The sequence below is a fragment of the Lactuca virosa genome, chromosome 6 (genome assembly GCF_052849685.1).
Source record: "Lactuca virosa cultivar CGN04683 chromosome 6, Lactuca_virosa_CGN04683_v6, whole genome shotgun sequence".
Taxonomy (NCBI): Eukaryota; Viridiplantae; Streptophyta; class Magnoliopsida; order Asterales; family Asteraceae; genus Lactuca; species Lactuca virosa.
The window spans coordinates 121053650-121064074 of NC_136431.1; the positions used below are offsets into that span (position 1 = coordinate 121053650).

Genomic DNA, 10425 nt, shown 5'->3' on the forward strand with positions numbered 1-10425 from the left:
ACTTTGGTTCACAAAACAAAATTTCTTCTCCATATATTGCTATCACTGGCTCTTTTTCTTCACAACAAGTCATCTTTGTCATATTATTTGAAGTAATTTATTTTGCACTAGATTAACTTCACATTTGATCAATTATGTATCTACATTTGATTAATTTTGATTCACAAAACAGAATTTAGTCTCCACCTCTTTCTGTAACTGCGTTCGATCAATTTTGATGGCTGGTGAGGTAGATACACCGAGATGGGAGATAGGTGGTCACTCCCCGATAATTGAGTACGTTTCTACAATAATTCTAAGGATCAAATTTGTTTTACCTACAAGATGGTTGATATTTTATGTTGCCTGTATATTTCATTACTCGTTTTTTTTTCTCTGTGGTTATCAGGCAAGTAACATGGAAATACAAGCTTAAACTGATATATGGAGGGTTTTTTCGGTTTGCTAGGAACTCATGTAGGCAAGTGTATTGTTTCGGTTTTAGAAAAACTCTCTATGTAGACATTTGCTCATACAACTTGAATCAACTGGTTGAAGAGGTGGAAAAACATTATCCATCACAAAACGATATTGTGTTGTCAATAGTCTTTATTGACAAGAATTCAAAAGAGCAACGTTTTATTAAACTTGATTCTGATGAAAACTTCATGTGGATGCTTAACATGTATGAGGAGGAGAAAGAAGGAATAATTTATGCGACGACTGAAAAAATTACACAACAAATGTATAAATCGTTTAGTGGCCAAGATCAAGTTATTGATGAATCAGATGATGAAAATGATTCGGACTCAAATTGTCCAAGTGAAGAAAGCTATCATAGTCGTCATAGTTCTGATAATGAGTATGAGCTTCTAAATTCTGATTTTAAAACTTATTCATATAGCAATAAAAATGCGGTTATGAAAGTGAATTCTAAATTTCCAAATGTGATTGCTTTTAGAAGAGCGTTAAACCACTATGCAATAACAAATGAATTTCAGTATGTTATTGAGAAAAGCGATTTGACACGACTTACAGCATGTTGTGAAGATAAAAAGTGTGAGTGGAGAATCCATGCTTCTCTTACGCAGGATGAGGTTACTTTTGAAATAAGTATAAAATTTAAGAAATACTACATTTGTTGACATGAAAAAGTGGCTTATGCAAAGCTACAATGTTGACGTACCATATATGAGAGTCTTTAGAGGAAAAGAACAAGCTTTTAGTGATATGTATGGCAAGTGGGATGAATCTTACGTAAATATATATGATTTCAAACAGGAGCTTGAACAAAGAAATCGTGGAAGTGTTGTGGAGATTGATTTGCAAACAGAGGGTAACAAGAAACATTTCCTACGCTTTTTTATATCACTAACAGCATGCTCTAAGGGGTTTCTTTCTGGTTGTCGTCCTTACATTGGGATTGATGCTTGTCATTTGAAGGGGAAATTTAATGGTGTGCTAGCCGCTGCCACAAGTATCGACGGTAACCATGGCATGTTTCCAGTAGCCTATGGTGTGCTTGAGTCTGAGAATATAAATTCATGGACTTGGTTTCTCAAGTCACTAGAAAAAGCAATCGGTACACCAGACGGTCTTGTTATCTCCTCTGACATGCAAAAAGGGTTGGAAGTAGCTATTACACAGGTTTATCCTAATGTTGAGCATCGCGAATGCATAAGACATTTATATAGCAACTTCAAGAAACATTATCGAGGTGATTATTTCATGACCAAGCTATGGGGTGCTGCAAAGACCTACTCTGTTAGTAAGCATGATAGATTGTTAAACGAAATTGCAAGTGTACGTGAAGATGCAATTTTATATTTAAATGAGAACCATAAGAAGATATGGAGTAGAAGCAAGTTTGGTACAATTGTCAAGTGTGACTATATTACCAACAATATTTCAGAAACTTTTAACTCCTGGGTAGGTGACATACGTTATAAACCAGTGCTCGATCTCCTTGATGCAATTAGAGAAAAGCTTATGCAACGATTTGACAAAAAAAGAAAAATTGTAAACAAATGGAAAGGAACATTAGTACCAAAAGCAAAGAATTATCTCAAGAGAATCTCTAAGGCAAGTTTAATGAATTTCTCATGTATTATCTAATTTTCTTTTATTTAGGATTGTGAAAACATGGAAAAAAATTCTTCTATAATTTATTCTTGTCTTATTTTCTCATGTAGAACTTAGGTAACTTTGAAGTTTGTAGAAGTAGTGACAATCGAGCACAGGTGAACTACAAGGGCAAACGTTGGGAGGTTATACTAGATGAGAAAAAATGTAGTTGTCGAGTTTGGCAAGTTAAAGGCCTACCGTGTGTGCATGCAGCTGCGTTTATTGCTTTTACGAGGGATCCTGATTGGGACAAATATGTTGATACATATTTCACAGTTGATAAATTTAAAGAAGCATATGCTTTAGAAATCGCTCCAATGCCGGGAAAGGATCAATGGGTGCATATAAAGACAATCGAGAAGATATACCCACCTATTATAAAACGGCCTCCTGGACGACCTAAAAAGAATAGAATTGTACCACGTGATGAACCCAAGAAAAGACATAGATGCCCCCGTTGTGGTATGTTTGGACACCATCAAAAGACTTGCAAAAATCCCGAACGTCAAGGTTCTGATGATGCATCCACTAGCAAGAATAAAGAACAAAAAAGATCATGAGCTTTTGTTAAGAGTTTGATTAGACTTTAGTACTTTAATGCTTGATGAATGGATTGTTTAATTCTTTAGTTTTGTTGTTTGGACGGATTTTTCATGGGATAAAATTGTTACAAATTTGATCAACTATTTATATTTGTTTTCGGACCATTTATGTAATTGTTTTTCTTTATAGGGACCATTTATGTAATCATTTTTTGCGACAGGGTCTATTTATGAAATTATGTTTTGGGACGATTAAGGTAATATTTTTCTGTCACAGGGACAATTTCTGTAATCATTTTCTGCAACAAGGACGATTTTTGTAATTGATTTGGGACCATTCCTGTAATCGCTTTTTGTCACAGGGACCATTTATATAATTTTGTTTTGGGACCATTTATGTAATATTTTTCTATCACAGGGACCATTTATGTAATTATTTTCGTCATAGGACCATTTTTGTACTATTTTGCTTTATTGGGTTTTATACACCAATAGGCGATAGAATCATAAACCACAATGCCTTCCACTTAGCTGATGAAATGCTCCAACTAGATGCTGCTTAAAATGTTGAAACAATATTTTAACATAATGTTTGTTTGAAGTATTTTTTTAGTTTTCAACTATAAATTGTACAACTGAATTATGTTATAACTAAAATGTATTAAATATGAAAACCAGCAGGATGCTTGGAAAGTTACAATACAGAGAAAACAAGAACCTACAAAATTTAGATTAACATAGACAAAAGCCACCAGAAACAAGGTGGAAAAAGACTAAAATAACAGTCTACTTGTACTCGTGTTTCCAAAATAGCAATGTACTTCGAAAGCCTTTGTTTGCCTTTTGTTGCTGATCTTTTCAAAAGTAGCAACTTGATACCGGTAATGACTTCTGATAAGACCTTGGAACTCGAGATTGAATAACTAAGAGTGATGTGAATTTCCACAAAACCGTGCATCGAATCAATGGCTTGAATGCTTTACCAACCTAGTAATGAAGAAAAAAATGGTTACTTTTACTTCAAGAAATAAAAAGATCAAGATTTTGATTCAAAATCAAGAGAGCTTGCTTACTAGCTAGTATCGGTCCCCATCCAGTTGGTAGAAACGCGAAACAATAAATGATCAAATCCTTTACAGATAACTAACAGATTTATGAAAAGTGATTATGGTTGCTATAACAGATAGGAAAGAGAAGCTTTGAACAGCAAGAATGAAAGCAGATAGTTATCACAGATATAATGTATCCCCACATTTACAATCTGTGTAAAATATTCCACCTGATTACAACTCTCTTTTGAAACAGGTTGCACTTAAGAATCAACATGTAAACTTCTACATACAACATAGATCCGAAACCAACTCCATGATCAGAAAATAAAGAACCAAATAATAATGAAAAATTGATGTTTTCTTATCTTTGGTTTCGTTAGTCCAAAACAATACCAAATTTCCTGCACAAAAATGCTAGATGGTGGTGAGTCAGCAGGTAGGAAACATTCCAAACTGATTGCTACTAAAAGTGCTAGGTTGTTTGCTTGGTGTTCTGAGAAGATTAAAGATACCTTGGAAGTCAGATCAATCTGCAATAGAAAATGAGATTCTATAAGGTTCAATCAAAAAGTCGAGCATTCTGTTGTAAAGGTCTACTTGAAGCCATTTGCCAATTGTTTATAGCTGCATTGGAGTTTGGTATCAAAAGTAAAGTCGAGTTCCAACTTGATACCGATCTTAAGCTTTACAAAAAACAAATTACTAACTATACTAGACTTCATAACACTTCATACAGGAATAAAAACATTAGCATGATCAAATCTAAGCTTTTATTGGAACGAATTGTGTACCAATCACCTACGAGCATGATAAATCTACTCGAAGATATGTGTAAATCGGACCTTCAAATCCCAAAATAAGAAAATACCAAGAAGAATTAAGAAATTGCAAAATCAAATCCACATGAAACTTTAAACTATTAAGGGCACCTCCGTAGAATAACCCTTGAATAAAAGAAGACGGAAGAGAATCAAACCTTAAATTGTCGGTGAGAAGACGAGGAGGAATTTCTGGGTGACGATTTGTTGTGAAAGGAGAGGATATATCTAAGTCACAACGGTGAGGAGTGGCGGTCTACTGGTTTCTCGAAGTAGTGTGGAACGAAGGGGGCATTGTCGTTTACAGGTTGTGGTGTAGGTGAGAAGAAGGTGAGGCAGCCGATGTTTATGGAATGAAGAAGAGGCCCCATTTTTATGGAATAGATACTCGTTTAATGTCAAAAGGGGTAAACTTATATGTAGTTTTTATTTTTATCTAATTTTCTAAATATAAAATTGATATAATTATAATTAGAAAATAGATTTGGATATAGATGTAATTTTTATATTTTTAAAAGGATATAGATGTAATATTGAAGTTTATAAGGATATAGAAGGAATATTTATAGTTTAGAAGGATATAAATGTAAAAATCCCTTTATATTACATCTATATCAATACAATATCAATCATTTTTGAAAATAATGTCTGTCCCACAATGACTATTTCATATTTTCAATAAATATCTTACCTATTCACAAATAACAGTTATTCAATAATAAGTTAACATAAATATAGTTATTTACAATTTAACTAAAAAATAATTATTAAGAGTATATCAAACTCTTAGATTATTAAAAGTATTTCGGTTAATGGTTATTGAATCACTTGTAGTAATTATTTGTTTAAATTTAATATTAGAAAAATAATCAATATCTACATGTTGGTATAGTATGGATTATTAAAAAGTCTTTCGATTAATGATTATTCAATCACTTGTAAGTAATTATTTATTTAAATATAATATTAAAAATAATCGATATCTTATGTTGCACTACAAAGACTTTGCAAGCCATTCTAATATTGAAAGAGATATGTTGCACTAGATTCAAAAATGGTTCACATTGTGCACTTCCATCAGGGATCATTAAATTAAGCACTTCAAGCATTTCTTTTCCATGCCAAATTGTCAATGAGAAGTACACATCATTATAGCTACTCTATCAGTTGCCTAAACTTGATATTTATTGACTCAAGTATCTGTGTAAATAATCATTCCAAGATGAGATATTACCCGCTCTACATAAGATTGATTAAATGATTAAAGGGTTATTGTCACTGTAGCCCAACAATGTTTAGTATATTGGTTTAAATGGTCCCTCGTGATTTTTTTGCCTTTGAAGGGTACGAACTTGTGTTTTTAGGTTTTAAAAGGTTATTATGGAAAATTTGAAGAGGTCATCCGGTGACCCATCCTAATCATCATCTTATGCCACCTAATCACCCGTTACCAATAGAACCCTCCATCGACGATCATTTGCTTAATCGTCTCCGATTGCAGTTTGGTCTTCTGGGCTGGTGGCGATAGTGCGGGAGGAAACGGTAAACACAAAAATTGAGATCACAATAACGAGCATAGCTTCCGTATAATGGAAACTACGAGACATGTTTTAATCGGGAAGTGGCAAGAACGATGAAGGAGAAAATCGATGGATAGAGTAAGAACGGGTGAACTTATGTGTTTGATTTTGACTTCTCATCGAGACTTTGACTAACGAGTATTCAAAGTCAAAGTAATGTAATGATGACAAGGCGGCTTAGTTGACTCGCCAACTTAGTTGGCAGATGATAAGGCATTGTTACCTCATAAAATGGATAAAGGCACCTTTTAAAACGGTAAAACACAAGTTCGTACTCCTAAAAGACAAAAAAAGTCACAAGAGACCTTTTAAACCAATATACTAAACATTGTTGGGCTACAATGACAATAACTCATGATGAAACAAAAATTATTTATTCTTCTGGAAAATCATATACATGCTAATAATAAGGCACATCTTACACATTTAAACTAATTATTGAGATATCTTCTTGAAAAAGGTTCTGGTATGAAGATACTTTGAATACCCAACCCCTCTCTTCAACCTCTTCATCTTCGATGTTGGAGAAGGAGAGGCAAGTGTATGCTAAAAAGGGTTTCATACAAATAACAATGTACTTCCAGTGACTTGTTTATTACAGTATCCAACTTTCGTTTCTTCCTGTCACAACAATGTCATCCAAATACAATTTTTTTTTCCACAACTATAGATTCTTTGAAGTACAATGTCTTGGTAAGAAGAAAAAAAAATACAATGCTACAATAAAAAGAAATTAAAGGAGGATGCTATAATAAACAAATAGATAAAAGTACATGTTGCTATTTATTGCATTTATCCTTAGAAAGAATATTCAATTATACGTTACATAAAAATGCACGCATCTCTACGATACAACAGTGAAAAGCCCTAAAAATGCACTATTTCTTCAAGTTTTTCTTTCTTTCTATTTCGCTGTTTATTTGGTGTTATGTGTAGGAACACTAAGGTAAAATTTAGTATTTATGAAGTCTTCGAGAAGAGGGTTATATCCGTCTTTTGTCTTTGTCTTTGTGGGCAAACCAAACTCTTCCATAAACACCGATGTATCAAGCTACATAATATACCATCAAAACAGGTAAGTTAAGTTGCTTCAAATAATATATATATATATATATATATATATATATATATATATATATATATATAGAAAGTTTAATGAAAGTGAGAAATTACTGTTATGGTGCGTCTTTTCTTTCCTTTTTTGGATGACCTGTCATATGACTCGATTCTTGATTTTAACCACCCGGAACTGTAGTGATCGATCCGCTCCAAAAGCCAAAAATCAGTTGGGAAAAATATATCTGCATCACCCTGCAACAAATATAAAAAAAAAAAATATAAATTTATTTGTATTTAAAGAATGCAAATATGAAACTATACCTTGGCATCCAAATATGAGCTGTGATCTGAACTGCTTCCGTCTTTCTGCAGAAAAATAGACGGATTATATCAAAAACATGATTGTTTTTTTTTATTTACTTTTTTTTTTTTTTTTTTTTTAATTTATGAGAATATATGATATACCTTGGTGGAAACCAAAGGAGCTCTTTCACCAGGTACTTTGACATCAGGAAGGTAACTGAAATCAGAAGCAATCATTGACATCTTTGGCAAGGCTCCATGTAATGTTTCTAGAAGTTTCTGGAAGTCATATAAATCTTCATTAGTGCAAATATATTCATATCTGTAAATTAGTTTATAATGAAAGTAGGATGCTATATAAATATAATACACAAATAAATGAAAGTATGTTGCTATTTCTTGCACTTAGCCTTTAAAATTAAAATGAAACCAATTATTACCAAACAACCAGTAGGTAGCCAACATCGTTTAGCTTTTGGAAAGATTTTAGCCCACATTTTGCTAGGAAATGAAGCCTCTTTAATTCCTTGATGTTTAAAGTCTTTATCAACATTTAAAACATCCAAACAACTTTTTATCAGAGGATCTTGCATCGGCTTATACAACTCACACAATTTACCACTGCAATCATTAGGGTTTGAGGTTTTATAGATCATATTCATCACATGTTTCAAATTAATAAACTATGTATATATATAAGTATAACTAGCTATACATTTATCACCTGTCTTGTTGCTTTTCTACCCAAACTTCCATCCATGGTGAAATTTGATTCCCCGAATAAATAAGGTCATGTGGAAGGTTATCAAGAACCTAAAAGAAAAATATAAAAATTAAAAACTAATTGTAAATTGTAATGTTAGTAGAGAGATAAATGATAATTTAGAATTATAGATAGAAGTAGAACCTACCTCAAGCATTATAACCCAACATGGTTGTTGCTCTGCATTCCCTGTTTTTAAAATTAGATTTTAATTTTTTTTTTAAAGAGAACTTTGATAACTATAATGAAAATTCAGTTAAAATGGTTAATTTTTTTATATATACCCCATCCAATACGATCAGCAGCATCACGACATTCTACTTTGAACTTTGATAAGTGACTACCAACTTCTCCAACAGTTTCTAACTGTTTCTTGGCTAATGAAGAACTAATTTCTACTGAACTGCATTACTTATAAAAATTTGCATAACATTAATGGTTTGACATATTGAAATTGAAAGAAGTTATGTAGTATAATGCATATATGTGAATAAATAAATTGATACTTACAACTTTTAAAGGGAAAAAGATTAGCACATACGTGTATGACATGTTATTGTAAACTCGTGTAGGTGCATTCAACATTATGTAATCCATTATGCCCTTTGCACAAGTTCCTGATCCACCTCCAATTTCATATATCTGAATTGACCACATTAGAATCAAGAGTCATGATGGAAACTTCATGCTTGTAAATTATCAGAAACAATGAACTCACCTTTAGTGGAAAAGAAAGATTAGTTGTTCTCAAGATTGCTTCTGCAATCCCATGGGCATACCAAGGCTACAAAGGGATAAGATGAAAAAGGTCATATGATCACACGATGTTCTCCAAATAAGGTGTATGTCATATATATAATACCTTGAAAAGCTCAACTGGGGTAAACCAAGAAACATCATTTTGCTTGTAAATGTTTTCCAAATGTGACATGTAAGCCTTTCTTCCTGAAAAAAGCTCACCAGTTCAGGTAAACAGAAATATGGTTTACAAGAGTAGCCAAGTATTTCCATAAAGACAAATACGAATTACTGGTTTGGGTGATTGTTAGACGCCAATGGATAGAACATACTGAATATATGTGGTACCTTGAAGCTTATGAAAGTTAATGCCCCTATCAAGCACTCCAACAGACCTTGGGCTTTGTGAAAAGTAACCATGATCAGGATGATACAATGCTGAGTGTATAAAGTCTCTAACCTGTTCAATTAAAATAAAACAATCATCAAATAAGTAATTTTTGCTCTAATATGTTGCATACGATCGAAATTCATTTCTCGTTTCTTGCAAGTATCGATTTATCTACGATTGATCAGACCAGTGGGAGATAAGGAAACATACGAGCACAGGTGTATCACCGACGAATTCTGTTGAGAAAAATGATGAAAACCTATTTTGTCCGCAAGAGCTCACTAGAAGATGCGAATGGGAAAAAATTAATGAGAGCACAGAAAGCAGAAATAATTTAGAAGGGTTCGATAGAGATGAAGATACCTGCATGGAGTTTGTGAAGAATGCGGTATGACTGGACTAGAGGACGACTGTATCTGTATGTATAAGCCATCTCCGGCGTCGTCGGAGATTGGGGTTGAAAGAGGGTTTTTAAATTTCAGGGTTTTCTTTCCAAAATGTGAAGGGGGTGAACTTGCATTTTTCTAGTAACCCCAAATCTCTAATCGACCAAATACAAATCCTAAAGTATTTTTAATTTTCATTATTATAAGATCATATATTTTTAATTTTTTTAGAATAAAAGTTACTAAATTATATATTGAAATTTTTATCAGGGATAAATTAGTATATTTTTATGTTGCTTGTTAGTCGCTTACATTCTGTTCCCGAGTCTCAATTAACGAGGGAAGCAGAGAGAAAAGAAGGGAATTGGAGAGAAAAAATGAGTCAACAACATTCTGGAGTTTATTGATTGGAGTGATTTGGAAAGAAATGAAAGAAAATAAAAGGATTCGTTCTCTTCTAATCTTCCTCTCAAATTGGAGAGATCTGGAAAGAATAGCATCATTGATAAACATAAAATCTCGATGATTACCAAACTATCCTTGAACCCTATATATTCACGTACAACAACATGCAGAAAAAAAACCGTTGCTTCATCCTTTGTTATCAGTTCGACGCTCTGCAAGCTTCTATCATTAGGTTTCATTCTCTTCTTCGATTTCTTGTTTATGTTTCTTATACATGATGCCATT

The 10425-nt window shown here is 32.8% G+C and overlaps 2 protein-coding genes and 1 long non-coding RNA gene across 3 annotated transcripts; 1 reads left to right on the forward strand and 2 right to left on the reverse strand.

Moving 5' to 3' along the window:
* Positions 1-217: 217 nt before the first annotated feature.
* Positions 218-2663, forward strand: LOC145121908 (uncharacterized). Its single transcript, XM_079057590.1, has 4 exons — positions 218-276; positions 389-1076; positions 1135-2061; positions 2172-2663. Exons 1-4 carry the CDS (start codon positions 218-220, stop codon positions 2661-2663), a joined length of 2166 nt encoding a protein of 721 aa, XP_078913716.1.
* Positions 2664-3285: 622 nt separating this feature from the next.
* Positions 3286-4893, reverse strand: LOC145118962 (uncharacterized). The gene is made up of 3 exons (XR_013713565.1): positions 4674-4893; positions 3719-4227; positions 3286-3632 (listed from the first exon to the last, which is right to left on the reverse strand). It is a non-coding gene; the product is annotated as an uncharacterized LOC145118962 (long non-coding RNA).
* A 1962-nt stretch (positions 4894-6855) lies between these two features.
* Positions 6856-9876, reverse strand: LOC145118957 (NADH dehydrogenase ubiquinone complex I, assembly factor-like protein (DUF185)). Its single transcript, XM_079054606.1, has 14 exons — positions 9713-9876; positions 9560-9630; positions 9307-9418; positions 9083-9165; positions 8939-9004; positions 8762-8862; positions 8505-8623; positions 8369-8409; positions 8182-8270; positions 7898-8078; positions 7620-7736; positions 7476-7520; positions 7269-7406; positions 6856-7146 (listed from the first exon to the last, which is right to left on the reverse strand). The coding sequence occupies exons 1-14, from the start codon at positions 9780-9782 to the stop codon at positions 7012-7014; spliced, it is 1368 nt and encodes a 455-aa protein (XP_078910732.1). The 5' UTR covers positions 9783-9876; the 3' UTR covers positions 6856-7011.
* Between the last annotated feature and the right edge of the window lie 549 nt (positions 9877-10425).